Here is a 15566-nt window from a genome sequence, read left to right as displayed (position 1 = left end):
GGCTCTAAGAGACAGGCGTTTTACTACCCAAAATATCTTAATAAGAATGTAAAATTCAGACTGTGGCTCAAGGAAAGGTGGGAGGATTATTTTCGAAACAACAAAGACTCAGTGGCGAGTCCACTGATTCTGTGGGAAACAGCAAAAGCGGTACTGAGGGGGGATATAATCGCATATATGGCAAACATCAAAAAAGAAACACGCCGGAGGGAAAAACAAGTAATTAATACGGTTATTAATGCTTATAATAGGTATATAAATATATCTTCCGAGGAGAATTGGAGAAAATACACCAAAGCTAAAGATAACAGAGACACTTTTTTACTTCTCAACTCAACACAAGCAGATTTAAGATACCAATCTAATTTTTATAAATTCGGTAACAAATCGGGCAAATTACTGGCTAAAGTGGTTAAGAATTCGAGATCTTCAAAAACTGTGGAAACTATACGAGTTAATAAAACATTGCTCACTTCACCGGAGGAAATATCTGAATCCTTTTTTTTATATTATAAAGCAATTTATGCGGCGAACACAGTAAATACATTTATAAAGGAGAGTTTTTGGAAAGATATCGCACTTACGAAAGCATCTCCTGAATTCAACCTGGCATTGAACGCCCCAATAACAGAGCTGGAAGTAAGCCAAGTAATTCAAGCTTTGAAAACAGAGAAAGCGCCTGGCCCCGACTCATTGCCAAATGAATTTTATAAAAGTCTAGATGAAGCAATCACTCCGCATCTGACTATTCTCTTTAATTATCTGTTCCAACAGAACAATCAAATATCTCCTAGCTTTTTAGCATCACAAACTATATTAATACCTAAACCTGGCAAAGACCCTCACTGCAGAGAGTCGTATAGACCCATTGCATTGCTTAACACAGACTACAAAATATTTGCTTCAATTATGGCCAAGAGAATGCAAAAAGGTTTAGGGGAATTGATTCATAAAGATCAGGTGGGGTTTCTTGTAAAAAGGAGCTCTTCATCTAAAATTAGACAACTTCTTCTAGCCATTGATTACTTTAAGAATAGCGAAAGGAAGTTAGCGGATAATCTAACGGACGCTGCGATTATAGCGATCGACGCCGAGAAGGCGTTCGATCGAGTCAGTCATGATCACATTCTAACTACACTGAAACAATACGGATTTCAGGATAAATTTTTAAATCTTGTAAACAATTTATGCACGCAGGCAACATCAAAATTGGCCATGCACGGGCAAGAGTCACAGACTATCCGACTGGAACAGGGCACAAGGCAGGGATGTCCGCTTTCCCCCCTTTTATTCGATCTAGCGATTGAACCCCTGGCCGCAAAAATTAGAAAGTACATTGATGGTATCAGGATTAATAAACATGAGTTAAAAGTGTCTCTTTATGCGGACGATCTGCTGGTGTATGTCTCTAATACCTCTCGGAATATTCCAATAATTCTTGAGTTAATTGAACAATTTGGCCAATTCGCAGGCTACAAAATGAACAAACAAAAAAACAGAATTACTTTGGTTAAGGATGACCGACACGTCATATTTAAATAATCCATTTAAGACTGTTCGGGATTCGCTCAGATATCTGGGGATATTTGTCTCGGCAGACCCCCAGGAATGGTATTCCTTAAATTTCACCCCAATCTTTGCACGTGCCATCTCTCTTATGAGAGATTGGCAGAATCTACCTCTCTCCCTTTCGGGGCGCGTAGCACTATATAAAATGGTAATTTTGCCAAAGATATCATATACTCTTCAAAACCTCCCGCTTTTTATAAAAACGCAAGATATCAAGAAATTTAATACGGCTCTGCGGAAATTTATATGGCAGTCAAGGAAACCCAGAATCGCCTTGCATAGGCTATACCTGACTAGGCAATTTGCTGGGCTGGCTCTTCCAAACTTGTATTTGTACAATCTAGTTTTTTTGGGTCGCACTGCGGCATACTGGGTAGCAGAAGCTGACTACTTTACGGATAATAAGTTAGAGGATAGTGTAACCTTCCCTTTAAAGCCAGTATCGCTCCTACATACACCAACCCACTTAATGCCTAAACAGGTGAAAAATTTTAAAACTATATATGTAATAATTCAGGCCTGGAAGAAGATAGGCACATTGCTGGGAATAAATACCAATATTCCCAGGTATCAAACCTTTTTAGGTAATATAGAATTTCAAGAGGGATCCCAAGCCCCGCACCTGAAAAAGTGGCAGGAGCAGGGGCTCAGACAGGTAGCACAGCTCCATCACTCAGAGTCAGGAATTATTAAATCTTTCCATGAACTGAAAGTGGAATTCAATCTTAGTAATAAAGATTTTTTCGCCTATCTCCAAGCTAGGCATTACACTACTCAGCTACTTGCCCAATACAACTGGAAGTGGACTTGGGGGAAGCTGGAGCCATGGCCGGCCCTGATCAAGGCTGGACGAGGCTCCATCTCCCCATGGTATATCCTCTTGAACTCGCAGAAAGGCCTCAGTAATGTTGAAAAACTAGCTCAAAAATGGTCAGATCAACTCTCCATGAACATAGATAAGGAATTACATATTATGAGATCCTTCACGCTACTACGTAACTCTACGATATCCGAAATATGGAGAGAGTCCCATACAAAGCTCATATATCAGATATATTATATGCCAGATGAAGCATATAGATGGAACAATGCCGATTTCAAAAAATGTCCAAAATGCAGTTTACTGGCAGCAGACTTATTGCATATGGTGTGGCATTGCCCAAAAATAGAACAATTCTGGCGCAAACTAGAGTACTGGTTAGTAAAAGTGGTAAAAATAAAGCCTCTTAAATTTACCCTCACAAACATAATTTTTTTGTCAAACAATAAGGAGGATTTCAGAGATGCTAAGATATTAAATCTAGTAGTTCTTGCAGCAAGAAATCTGATTTTTAAGAAATGGAAAACCAGATTTAGCCCCACAGTGAACGAGGTTAAAAACTTTCTTAAAAAACAATACAGAGTTGAACAACTCGCCACAGATCTAAACTCAGAGGGTGAAATTGTAACATTTTTTAGTAAATGGTCAAAATTCATTAAAAGTTTCTCGCCAAGCGAAATAGAGTATATGATAAGCCCATTTCAAAACTCGGAAATAGTTCTCTTGGGTATTTGGTAATGTGGGGGTGGCGCGGAGGGGGGGGGGGGAGTCAAGCAATGCGGGTTTTTTTTGTTTTTTTTGTTTGTTTGTTTTTTTTTTGTGTCTGTTGTGTGTGTTTTTTTTTTTCTGGTCCCTTTGTCTTTTATAAAAATTCAGAAACCTTAATAATTTATATTAGGGGAAGGGGAGAGAAGGAGGGTAAGAGAGAAGGCGGGGTGAAGGGAAGGGAAGGAGGGCGAGAAGAGGAGGGAGAAGGAGAGAAAGGAAAGAGGAAGAAATGAGAGAAGAAAGGGAAAGAAAAGAGAAAAAGCAGAAACCCATCAGTTCTCAGTGGAAGGGGCAGGATGGTTGGATACTGGCTTGACTGGTACTGATGCACTTACCTGAGAGTGCAGACATAAACATGGTAAAGAGGGTTATATTCTTAGTTTTTATTTGCTTTCTGCTTGTCGCTGCAAAATGTTACTGAAGCACGGAAAATCATTGTTTATATAGTTGTGTTAAAAATCAAAGGTGTCGGTGAGACTCTTTAAAGTGCTATCAAGAACAGAATACCTAACAAGAATTTAAGGTCATTATGATTTATTGTAATATGCACTGATCTTTCTGTGTGTACCAGACTATGGTTTAATGTTGCATCTTTTTCTTCTCTTTTTTTTTTTTAGTTTTGACGTTGGAATTGTTGAAAACCTCAATAAAGAAAAATATAAAAAAAAAAAAACAGGGGCACTTTCATTCATCAAAGTTTACAAAGCAGTCGTTTTGTTTAAAAACTTACCTCTCTTCACAGCCAGAGCGACTTCCCCTCCCGCAAAACCTCTCTTCATACGTCAGCTTTGAAGAATCCAGCTTCCTCCAATCACTGGATGGCCTCAGGGAATGTTTGCTCTGGGGAGTAAGCCGGATTCGTCATTGCTGACATATGAAGAGAGGATCGGCTGTGAAGAGGAGAGAGGTAAGTTTTTAAACAAAACAGCTGCTTTTATAAACTTTGATGCATGAAAGTGCCCCTGTTTTTAATAGTATTTTTTAAAAATGGGCTTTCATTCTTTAAAGTTGACCTTTACTTTAAGCCTGTTATCAATGTTTCCTCCTTGGAACCCTTATTTGGTCTTGAGGATTTTGCAGGTTCCTCTGGAAGTTTTTTTTTCTTTCATTTAGCTATTTCATCAGCGGACCGGGGCAAATTCCGTTAGTATTTATCTTTGCACATGAGCGCTTATGCTCTCTTGTGCAACATCGTCCCCGGCCTGCGCACAGCCAATCACGCACGGGCAGGAGCTGTCAATCTCCCTGGTCGGATGAGACCGGGGAGATTGAAATTCTCCACCTAAGAGGTGGAGAAGAGGGCAGGAAGCAGCGGTCTGATGACCGCTGCTTGATAAATCGTGACTACAGTTTCTCTTGTGAGAACCTGCAGTTGCAGAGAGGCGAAGGGCTTGAGAAATCGAGCCCATTGTGTCTTCCTTATATTATTTTTCTTTAGAATAAGATTATGTTTTCTGACTATATAAGCTGGGACATTTGTTGTTTTTTTCTTTATTATTCAGAATGGTCTCTTAATGTTTTGGAATATGTTAGAGCTTTGTAGTATTATTTTGACACTACTTAGGTTTTCAGGCAAACTTTTAGCTTGTTCATTTTGCTGGTTCTGGGAAGTTCAACCAAAAAGCCCAAGAAAAAGCAGAAATTCTCTGAAGCTTTTGATTCATATAGTTTTCTTGAAAGCAGTTCAGCCTCCACCTAGAAGGCTTTCTGCTATTTTTTTAAGATCAGTTACCATTTTGTGTTTTTAGAATGTTTTATCAGTGGACCAATTTTTTCTAGTCAGCTACTTGGTCTTCTCTGCATATTTTTTCTACCATTTTAATGTTCCTGCTTCTTCTGAGGCAGCCTTTGGTAGGGTTGGCTCTATTAGGATTGTGGATTTAGTTACTCAGTGAAAAAGATGTTTCTTAGATCCTACCCTTTTCTGTTATTACTCATGGACTCCTCAGCTTGAGTATTAGTTCCCAGAAGTAATGGACCCGTTGACTCTCACCACCTGTATGAAAGAAAACATAATTTATGCTTACCTTATAAATTAATTTTTCATGGTGGAGAAAGTCCACGAGTCCCCACCCTGTTTTTTTCTGGGTTGTTCCCCCCCCCCCCTTTTTGTGCACATCTTTTTTCCCTGCTCCTATTTTGCTGAATCTTGTTAGTTCTCCTTCCTGTTTGTGTTAGACTAAGGTACTGGGGGGGGGGGGGGGGGGGGGGGTTAGAGTTCTTGGGGTTTGAGAATCTTACCAACCAACAAAAGAAGGCACCCGGTCTCCAACGATCCCAGGAAACTTGAAACAGGACTAGTTTATCAGGTAAAAGCAAGTCTTTTTATTAAACATCCATAAACATGATGAGTCAGGCTGGGTCAAACATGTTTCATATAAAAATACTGTCACAACTTTATCAATGACCACCTGCCTCCTAGTGATACGCTAACCAAAGTACACTGTGACATAGTAGCTCTGTTTAATTGGCAGAAAGGGTTAATTAAATTTCAGGTAAGCAAAAATGTTGTTGTTTTCCAGATTGAAACAATTTGACAGCCACAATAATTCCTTTATGGTGACTCATAATCACAGCAACAGTGTCTGCTCTTGGTAGCAGTAATAGATAATTGATCTATCTAGAGAAGAATAAAAAAGCAAAGTTGTTGGTTCTAACAAAAAAAACAAAGTTATGTAATGAAGAGTGTTTGTAGTAATTAAACACTAACAGAATACTGTATGCTTAACTAAGAATAATTAAAGCTTATAAAGTTTTATAAGGCATAGTTCTTACAAAAATTGCAGTTCTTCAACTTTATTTGTACTGATTCAGGATTTTTCTATGTGTGCTGTATTTTATTCTGATCATGTTTTTAAGAGAAGATCATATTGCCCAAATTCCAAGAAAATTCTGGTAAGAGTCAATAGAATAGTAAGGGCTCAACAGTTTAATTTCAGTCTGCTGAACCTCTTTACAGGGACACAGTTGATACATCTAGGACTTCTGAGCAGGATGTGCATTTATTTAGATTACTTTACAGGATACAAAATCAGCCATAAATCTGCAAGCACTACCCAGGTGCTAAACCAATAATGATCCCGCTCCTATGCTTACATCACTGCTTTTTAAAATAATAATACCAAGAGAACGAAACAATTTTTCTCCTGTTAAGTGTAGTCAGTCCACGGGTCATCATTACTTCTGGGATATTAACTCCTCCCCAACAGGAAGTGCAAGAGGATCACCCAAGCAGAGCTGCTATATAGCTCCTCCCCTCTACGTCACACCCAGTCATTCTCTTGCACCCAACTAATAGATAGGATGTGTGAGAGGACTGTAGTGATTATACTTAGTTTTTATATCTTCAATCAAAAGTTTGTTATTTTAAAACAGCACCGGAGTGTGTTGTTCCTTCTCAGGTAAAATTTGAAGAAGAATCTACCTGAGTTTTTGGATGATTTTAGCCGGCGTAGCTAAAATTCATTTTGCTGTTCTCGGCCATTCTGAGGAGTGAGGTAAACTTCAGATCAGGGGACAGCGGGCAGGTTCACCTGCAAAGAGGTATGTTGCAGTATATTATTTTCTGAGGAATGGAATTGACTGAGAAAATACTGCCAATACCGATATAATGTAAGTTCAGCCTTAAATGCAGTAGTAGCAACTGGTATCAGGCTGTTTATGTATATATGTGTACACTTCAGTATTCTGGGGAATGGAACTTCTCTGGGTAATACTATATGCATATAATCTTTAGCCTTAATTGCAGTGGGAACGTCTAGCAACAGGCTGTTTAATGACATTTCATGATATTTGATTTTAAACGTTTTTGCTGGCATGCTAAATTGTTTAAATATCTGAGGTACTGGGTGAAAAATTGTTTTTGGGCACTGTTTTTCCACTTGGCTGTCGTTTCTTTTAATTTGAGACAGTTTACTGAACTTCCCTCACTGCTGTGGGTGAGGGGGAGGGGCCTATTTTGGCGCTTTTGCTACGCATCAAAAATTCAGTCAAAAGTCTTTTTCTCTTCCTGCATGATCCGGATCGTCTCTACAGAGCTCAAGGGTCTTCAAAAATTATTTTGAGGGAGGTAATCACTCACAGCAGACCTGTGAGATTGTGCTTTGACTGTGATAAAAAACGTTTATAATTTGTACATTTTTTTCTGCTATTAAGGGTTAGTTATCCATTGCTAATGGGGGCAATCCTTTGCTAAATTTATGCCTTTACTGGGAAAAATCTGATTGTTATAATTTTTCCGGTTCCTTATTATTAAACTGTCATAATTTTTTTCTGTGCTTCTTAAAGGCACAGTGCGTTTTTCATATTACTTGTAATTTGAGTGAAAAGTATTTCCAAGCTTGCTAGTTTAATTGCTAGTTTGTTAAACATGTCTGACTCAGAGGAATATCTCTGTGCTATATGTGCAAAAGCCAAGGTGGAGCCCAATAGAAATTTATGTACTAATTGCATTGATGCTACTTTGAATAAGAGTCATTCTGTACAAATTGAACATCATTCACCAAACAACGAGGGGGAAGTTATGCCGACTAACTTGCCTCACGTGTCAGTACCTGCATCTCCCGCTCGGGAGGTGCGTGATATTGTAACGCCGAGTACTTCAGGGCGGCCATTACAAATCACACTACAGGACATGGCTAATGTTATGACTGAAGTTTTGTCTAAATTACCAGAACTTAGAGGTAAGCGAGATCACTCTGGGGTGAGAACAGAGTGCGCTGATAATATTAGGGCCATGTCAGATACTGCGTCACAATTTGCAGAACATGAGGACGGAGAGCTTCATTCTGCGGGTGACGGGTCTGATCCAAATAAACTGAATTCAGACATTTCAAATTTTAAGTTTAAGCTGGAAAACCTCCGTGTATTACTAGGGGAGGTCTTAGGGGCTCTGAATGATTGTAACACAGTTGCAATACCAGAGAAAATGTGTAGGTTGGATAAATATTTTGCGGTACCGTCGAGTACTGACGTTTTTCCAATACCTAAGAGACTTACTGAAATTGTTACTAAGGAGTGGGATAGACCCGGTGTGCCTTTCTCACCCCCTCCTATATTCAGAAAGATGTTTCCAATAGACGCCACCATACGGGACTTATGGCAAACGGTCCCTAAGGTGGAGGGAGCAGTTTCTACTTTAGCTAAGCGTACCACTATCCCGGTGGAGGATAGCTGCGCCTTTTCAGATCCAATGGATAAAAAATTAGAGGGTTACCTTAAGAAAATGTTTGTTCAACAAGGTTTTATATTGCAACCCCTTGCATGCATTGCGCCTGTCACGGCTGCAGCTGCATTTTGGTGTGAGTCTCTGGAAGAGACCCTTGAATCAGCTCCATTAGATGAGATTACACACAAGCTTAAAACCCTTAAGCTAATTCATTTATTTCTGATGCCGTAGTACACTTAACTAAACTTACGGCTAAGAATTCCGGATTCGCCATTCAGGCACGCAAAGCGCTGTGGCTAAAATCCTGGTCAGCTGATGTTACTTCTAAATCTAAATTTCTTAGCATACCTTTCAAAGGGCATACCTTATTCGGGCCCGTTTGAAGGAAATTATCGCTGACATTACAGGAGGTAAAGGCCATGCCCTGCCTCAAGACAGAGCCAAACCTAGGGCTAGACAGTCTAATTTTCGTGCCTTTCGTAACTTCAAGGCAGGAGCAGCATCAACTTCCTCTGCACCAAAACAGGAAGGAGCTGTTGCTCGATACAGACAAGGCTGGAAACCTAACCAATCCTGGAACAAGGGCAAGCAGGCCAGAAAACCTGCTGCTGCCCCTAAGACAGCATGAAGTGAGGGCCCCCGATCCGGGAACGGATCTAGTGGGGGGCTGACTCTCTCTCTTCGCCCAGGCTTGGGCAAGAGATGTCCAGGATCCCTGGGCGTTAGAGATCATATCTCAGGGATATCTTCTGGACTTCAAAGCCTCTCCCCCAAAAGGGAGATTTCATCTTTCAAGGTTGTCAACAAACCAGATAAAGAAAGAGGCGTTTCTACGCTGTGTACAAGATCTTTCACTAATGGGAGTGATCCATCCGGTTCCGCGGTCGGAACACGGACAAGGGTTTTACTCAAATCTGTTTGTGGTTCCCAAGAAAGAAGGAACCTTCAGACCAATCTTGGATTTAAAGATCCTAAACAAATTCCTAAGAGTTCCATCGTTCAAAATGGAAACTATTCGGACAATTTTACCCATGATCCAAAAGGGTCAGTACATGACCACAGTGGATTTAAAGGATGCCTACCTTCATATACCGATTCACAAAGATCATTACCGGTATCTAAGGTTTGCCTTCCTAGACAGGCATTACCAGTTTGTAGCTCTTCCATTCGGGTTGGCTACGGCTCCAAGAATCTTCACAAAGGTTCTGGGCTCTCTTCTGGCGGTGCTAAGGCCGCGAGGAATTTCGGTGGCTCCGTACCTAGACGACATTCTGATACAAGCGTCAAGCTTTCAAACTGCCAAGTCTCATACAGAGTTAGTACTGGCATTTCTAAGGTCGCAACGTAGAGAAGAGTTCTCTCTTACCACTCACAAGGGTTCCCTTCTTGGGGACTCTTATAGATTCTGTAGAAATTAAGATTTACCTGACAGAAGACAGGTTAACAAAGCTTCAAAATGCTTGCCGTGTCCTTCATTCCATTCAACACCCGTCAGTGGCTCAATGCATGGAGGTAATCGGCTTAATGGTAGCGGCAATGGACATAGTACCCTTTGCACGCCTACATCTCAGACCGCTGCAATTGTGCATGCTAAGTCAGTGGAATGGGGATTACTCAGATTTGTCCCCTACTCTGAATCTGGATCAAGAGACCAGAAATTCTCTTCTATGGTGGCTTTCTCGGCCACATCTGTCCAGGGGGATGCCATTCAGCAGACCAGATTGGACAATTGTAACAACAGACGCCAGCCTACTAGGTTGGGGCGCTGTCTGGAATTCCCTGAAGGCTCAGGGATCATGGACTCAGGAGGAGAGTCTCCTTCCAATAAACATTCTGGAATTGAGAGCAGTTCTCAATGCCCTTCTGGCTTGGCCTCAGTTAACAACTCGGGGGTTCATCAGGTTTCAGTCGGACAACATCACGACTGTAGCTTACATCAACCATCAAGGAGGGACAAGAAGCTCCCTAGCGATGATGGAAGTATCAAAGATAATTCGCTGGGCAGAGTTTCACTCTTGCCACCTGTCAGCGATCCACATTCCTGGAGTGGAGAACTGGGAGGCGGATTTCCTAAGTCGTCAGACTTTTCATCCGGGGGAGTGGGAACTTCATCCGGAGATCTTTGCCCAAATACTTCGAGGCAAACCAGAGATAGATCTCATGGCGTCTCGCCAGAACGCCAAGCTTCCTTGTTACGGGTCCAGGGACCCGGGAGCAGTCCTGGTAGATGCTTTGACAGCACCTTGGACCTTCGGGATGGCCTATGTGTTTCCACCCTTCCCGATGCTTCCTCGATTGATTGCCAGGATCAAACAGGAGAGAGCATCAGTGATTCTGATAGCTCCTGCTTGGCCACGCAGGACCTGGTATGCAGATCTAGTGGACATGTCATCCTGTCCACCTTGGTCTTTGCCTCTGAGACAGGACCTTCTAATTCAGGGTCCTTTCAAACATCAAAATCTAATTTCTCTGAAGCTGACTGCTTGGAAATTGAACGCTTGATTTTATCAAAGCGTGGTTTTTCGGAGTCAGTTATTGATACCTTAATACAGGCTAGGAAGCCTGTTACCAGAAAGATTTACCATAAAATATGGCGTAAATACTTACATTGGTGCGAATCCAAGAGTTACTCATGGAGTAAAGTTAGGATTCCTAGGATATTGTCTTTTCTACAAGAAGGTTTAGAAAAGGGTTTATCTGCTAGTTCCCTAAAGGGACAGATCTCAGCTCTGTCCATTCTTTTACACAAGCGTCTGTCAGAAGTTCCAGATGTTCAGGCTTTTTGCCAGGCTTTGGCCAGGATTAAGCCTGTGTTTAAAACTGTTGCTCCACCATGGAGCTTAAATTTAGTTCTTAACGTTTTACAGGGTGTTCCGTTTGAACCCCTTCATTCCATTGATATCAAGCTGCTATCTTGGAAAGTTCTGTTTTTAATGGCTATTTCCTTGGCTCGTAGAGTCTCTGAGTTATCAGCCTTACATTGTGATTCTCCGTATCTGATTTTTCATTCAGATAAGGTAGTTCTGCGTACTAAACCTGGGTTCTTACCTAAGGTTGTCACTAACAAGAATATCAATCAAGAGATTGCTGTGCCATCATTGTGTCCGAATCCTTCTTCAAAGAAGGAACGACTTCTGCACAATCTAGACGTAGTCCGTGCCCTGAAATTTTATTTACAGGCAACTAAAGATTTTCGCCAAACTTCTTCCCTGTTTGTCGTTTATTCTGGACAGAGGAGAGGTCAAAAAGCTTCTGCTACCTATCTCTCTTTTTGGCTTCGTAGCATAATACGTTTAGCCTATGAGACTGCTGGACAGCAGCCTCCTGAAAGAATTACAGCTCATTCCACTAGAGCTGTGGCTTCCACTTGGGCCTTTAAGAACGAGGCCTCTGTTGAACAGATTTGCAAGGCTGCAACTTGGTCTTCTCTTCATACTTTTTCCAAATTTTCCAAATTTGACACTTTTGCTTCTTCGGAGGCTGTTTTTGGGAGAAAGGTTCTTCAGGCAGTGGTTCCTTCCGTATAAAGATCCTGCCTGTCCCTCCCGTCATCCGTGTACTTTAGCTTTGGTATTGGTATCCCAGAAGTAATGATGACCCGTGGACTGACTACACTTAACAGGAGAAAACATAATTTATGCTTACCTGATAAATTCCTTTCTCCTGTAGTGTAGTCAGTCCACGGCCCGCCCTGTTTTTTATGGCAGGTCTAAATTTTTAAATTATACTCCAGTCACCACTGCACCCTATAGTTTCTCCTTTCTCGTTTGGTTCTCGTCGAATGACTGGGTGTGACGTAGAGGGGAGGAGCTATATAGCAGCTCTGCTTGGGTGATCCTCTTGCACTTCCTGTTGGGGAGGAGTTAATATCCCAGAAGTAATGATGACCCGTGGACTGACTACACTACAGGAGAAAGGAATTTATCAGGTAAACATAAATTATGTTTTTATAATAGGAGTAAATTAGAAAGTTGCTTAAAATTGCATGCTCGAACTGAATCATGAAAGAAAGAATTGGGTTTTGTGTCCCTTTAAGCGGACAAATAATCCAAGTTTATTCATTTACATATAGCATGACATTCAAATGCTCATTTGAGAACAAATAAAGTATCTTGGTCAGTATTATGGTGCAGCACAAATCACATACAGGAGAACACAACACTTCTGTCCATATCTAACTTAGTCTAGTTATGAAGTGTGAGTAAAATTACAAGGTTTCATACATCATGTTCATTGACAGATCTTTTTGAAATCCTTTGTTGTTATGTCATTAGTATCATGTTAGTGTCATGCATGTTAAGTGTTTTGAAATATTTTATTTTCTCTTAGAAAAAAAAGATGAAGTTGGGGAATTTGAGGAACCAGCGATAGATACTGCTAAACAGAAGTCTGTTAAAGGCAAATCTGGTATGATATATTTTTATATGTACATGTTCATTTGGAGTTGCCAGTAAGAATGTGCTTTTCTGTTAACTAGAATTTAAGCATGAATTTGCAGAATCTTTCGCACCATTGATTAATTCATATGATTTTTAATGATAACAGGTACAGCAAAAATTCAAGCAACATTTCGGGATATTCTCCCTTAATCATGCTCATTCAATACACGTGTGTGTAACCTTTTATATGGTTTCATATTAAACCATACATCAAATTGTACAATACTACCCACCTAGTGATCAATATTTAAATTCACATAAACTTAACATACATTTTAAACTAAACCAATTACTCAGACTAGATAATTATTCTTAATTTAAACTCTATAGGAACACTGAGAGGTCCAACTCCCTGTTGAGGCCTTTAGGTGTCAGAGTTTAATTTTTGTATCCAGAAGGATTCTTTTGTTTAAGGATTAATTCCCTGTCACTGCCTCTCCTTAATTTCCCTACTCCATCTATCGCTTGCTACCGTAGTTGGCTTATATTATGGTTGGCTTTTTTTTTTTTTTTTTTTAAAGGCAACTTTTCTAACCATTTCACCTATATAGGTCTTAGAACACGGACATTTAATCAAGTATACGACATAGGATGAGTCACGTGTAAACATTTTTTATTTAAAATTTCTTTCCTGGATGCAAAAATGTATTTCAATTTATCACAGCACTACAACTAGCGCACCTCAAGCAGGGGAAAGTACCATTTGTTTAGACGAAATATGTGTCTGTTTTAATTTCATTTTAGGGACTATATCATTCTTAACTATCATATCTCCTATATTAGGAACTCTCCTATGCACCGTCATATATTATTTTCTTTATCCTTGTTCCAACTATGCGTGTTTTGATTTTTTTTTCTCTCCACTATAGCACGCAGGAAAGGATCAACTGCAACTAGAAAAAAATCTAGCAAAAATGTAGATGTTGAAAGTGGCAGGTAAGATTTTATTAACTAATGATTTTAATAATAAAAAAATTATAATTCTACAATTTCCATGTAAACTGACAGTACTATGTTTGCTGTATAAGGAGTTAATATCCCCTTAGCCAAAGTGTAACACAGTTGAGTGCTTGTACTTATATTGAATAAACTTGTCATGCTCTTAAAGTGAGTTATGTACCAGAAGTATATTTATATAAAGTAAACATATTTTTTTATGCACCTCTTTTCTCTTGAATCCTCTTTTCTGGTTCTGCTATGTTTTTAATTACCATGTTTGCATTTTTAACTAGCAACTAGGGTCACGTATAGTAGTGTTTGCCTGTTTGAAATTGTGTGCTCCTGGAGGGCTTTGAGTCAGTAGCAGGGAGATTTTGGGGAAAGTGGCATCAAAAATACATCTAGTAAAGTGGGCCTATTGGAGGAAGATGTCTTTTTCAGGTCTTTTTTTCCCACAACCATTGCTTTATCTTAGCAAATTATTTTCCCCACAAAGACCATGAAACAACATCTGAGGTGATGGCTTCATAAATTATATCTGTCTCAGGGATTGAGGCTCTCATAACCACAATGGAGAGAGGTTACAACAGACTACAGCATTCAAGGTTGGGGAGCCCTTTATCAGGATTATGAAGCCCAAGGAAAATGGAGCAAGAAGCAATCCAATCTCCCATTAAACATAGTAGAAACTACAGCAATTTTTCAAACATTAACTAGTTCTGTGCACATGAATGAGGTATTCTAGTCATGCAGGGCGTTGGCTGATCAAAAACTTTTTTCCAGCTATCTCTGCACTACAGTCTGGGTTTCATTGGTGGTCTAGTGGGTGGCACTCCCAAGCCATCAATGGGAGTGGAGGTGGTGTCCCCACAAAGGGGTGGACCACTATAGCTAGTAAGGGAGCTGGATATGGGGGGTACAAACCCCTTGATCTCAGCTCCCTTACCAGCTACAGATAATCAATAACCTTCATATGAGCCCCCGATAAAAAAAAACAATGGAAAGTTAATAAATAAGATTTTACACTTAATTATAGCTTTTTGTGCACGTGGGTTTTTTGCATTATTTTACGTCGGGTTACACATGCAATGTTTTGTTACTTAGTGCGCTATCTGGATGTTTGGTGTAGAGTTTTTTCTGCCTCCTTGTGTGTTATACTCCTTTTTGGTGTCGGATTAACGTGCTTTGGCCATGTAAGTTTTTCAGGTCTTCTTCTGGAGTTTTTCTCTTGCTTCAAGAGCTCTTATTTTATAAATATAACTATTTTATAAAACCTGAAAAACTTGAAATTGTAGTGTATATATTCAGTTTTCTTGCATTTTGAAGTTATTTGAACTAAAATTACTGAAGCGTTCCACTGCCCTTAGAATTTCAGCTTTAAATGTCCAATAACATCGGTAGTCGTACGACTATGTGCAACTGCTCATGTGCACATTGCCACAGTCAGGAGCAGCAGGATTCAAAGGCTCTGAGCATTGCCAAAAATGCACCAATCAGCAGCTGAGCCGTTCTCTGAATCAAGTGCAAGGCTTAGCTGTCTCCTAGGCAACAAGCAAGCTTCCTTGACCGCTAGATATTATGCTGTGTACAGATCTGAGAAGAGGGAGCTTTGGTTTTTTTAATGTGGAAACAACTGCATTGTAGTAACTTTTTTTTTTAACTCTTTGAGTGCTAATGACGGCTCAGAGCCGTCACAGAGTTTCTCACTCTGGTGCTCATGACGGCTCAGAGCCGTCATGAGCACTCTCCCACCTTGAGGGAGATCTGGGGGCTCCCACCAGCTCCTACCCCGGCAATTGGGCCTGCATTTTGACAGGCATCGCTGGGGCTTCACGTGATGCGCGGTGACGTCACGCGCAATAAC

The 15566-nt window shown here is 40.3% G+C and overlaps 1 protein-coding gene across 1 annotated transcript in view; it reads left to right on the top strand.

Moving 5' to 3' along the window:
• NCAPG (non-SMC condensin I complex subunit G) overlaps positions 1-15566 on the top strand; it is a 526604-nt gene that overhangs the window by 463126 nt on the left and 47912 nt on the right. Inside the window, exons 14-15 of the mRNA XM_053700289.1 lie at positions 12654-12731; positions 13633-13699. Coding sequence (XP_053556264.1) covers positions 12654-12731; positions 13633-13699 — 145 coding nt within the window. The remainder of the gene's footprint in view (positions 1-12653; positions 12732-13632; positions 13700-15566) is intronic.

Source organism: Bombina bombina, chromosome 2 (assembly GCF_027579735.1).
Source record: "Bombina bombina isolate aBomBom1 chromosome 2, aBomBom1.pri, whole genome shotgun sequence".
NCBI classification, from domain to species: domain Eukaryota; kingdom Metazoa; phylum Chordata; class Amphibia; order Anura; family Bombinatoridae; genus Bombina; species Bombina bombina.
The sequence above is the reverse complement of the archived record's forward strand: the minus strand, read 5'-3'. Positions and strand labels throughout refer to the sequence as shown.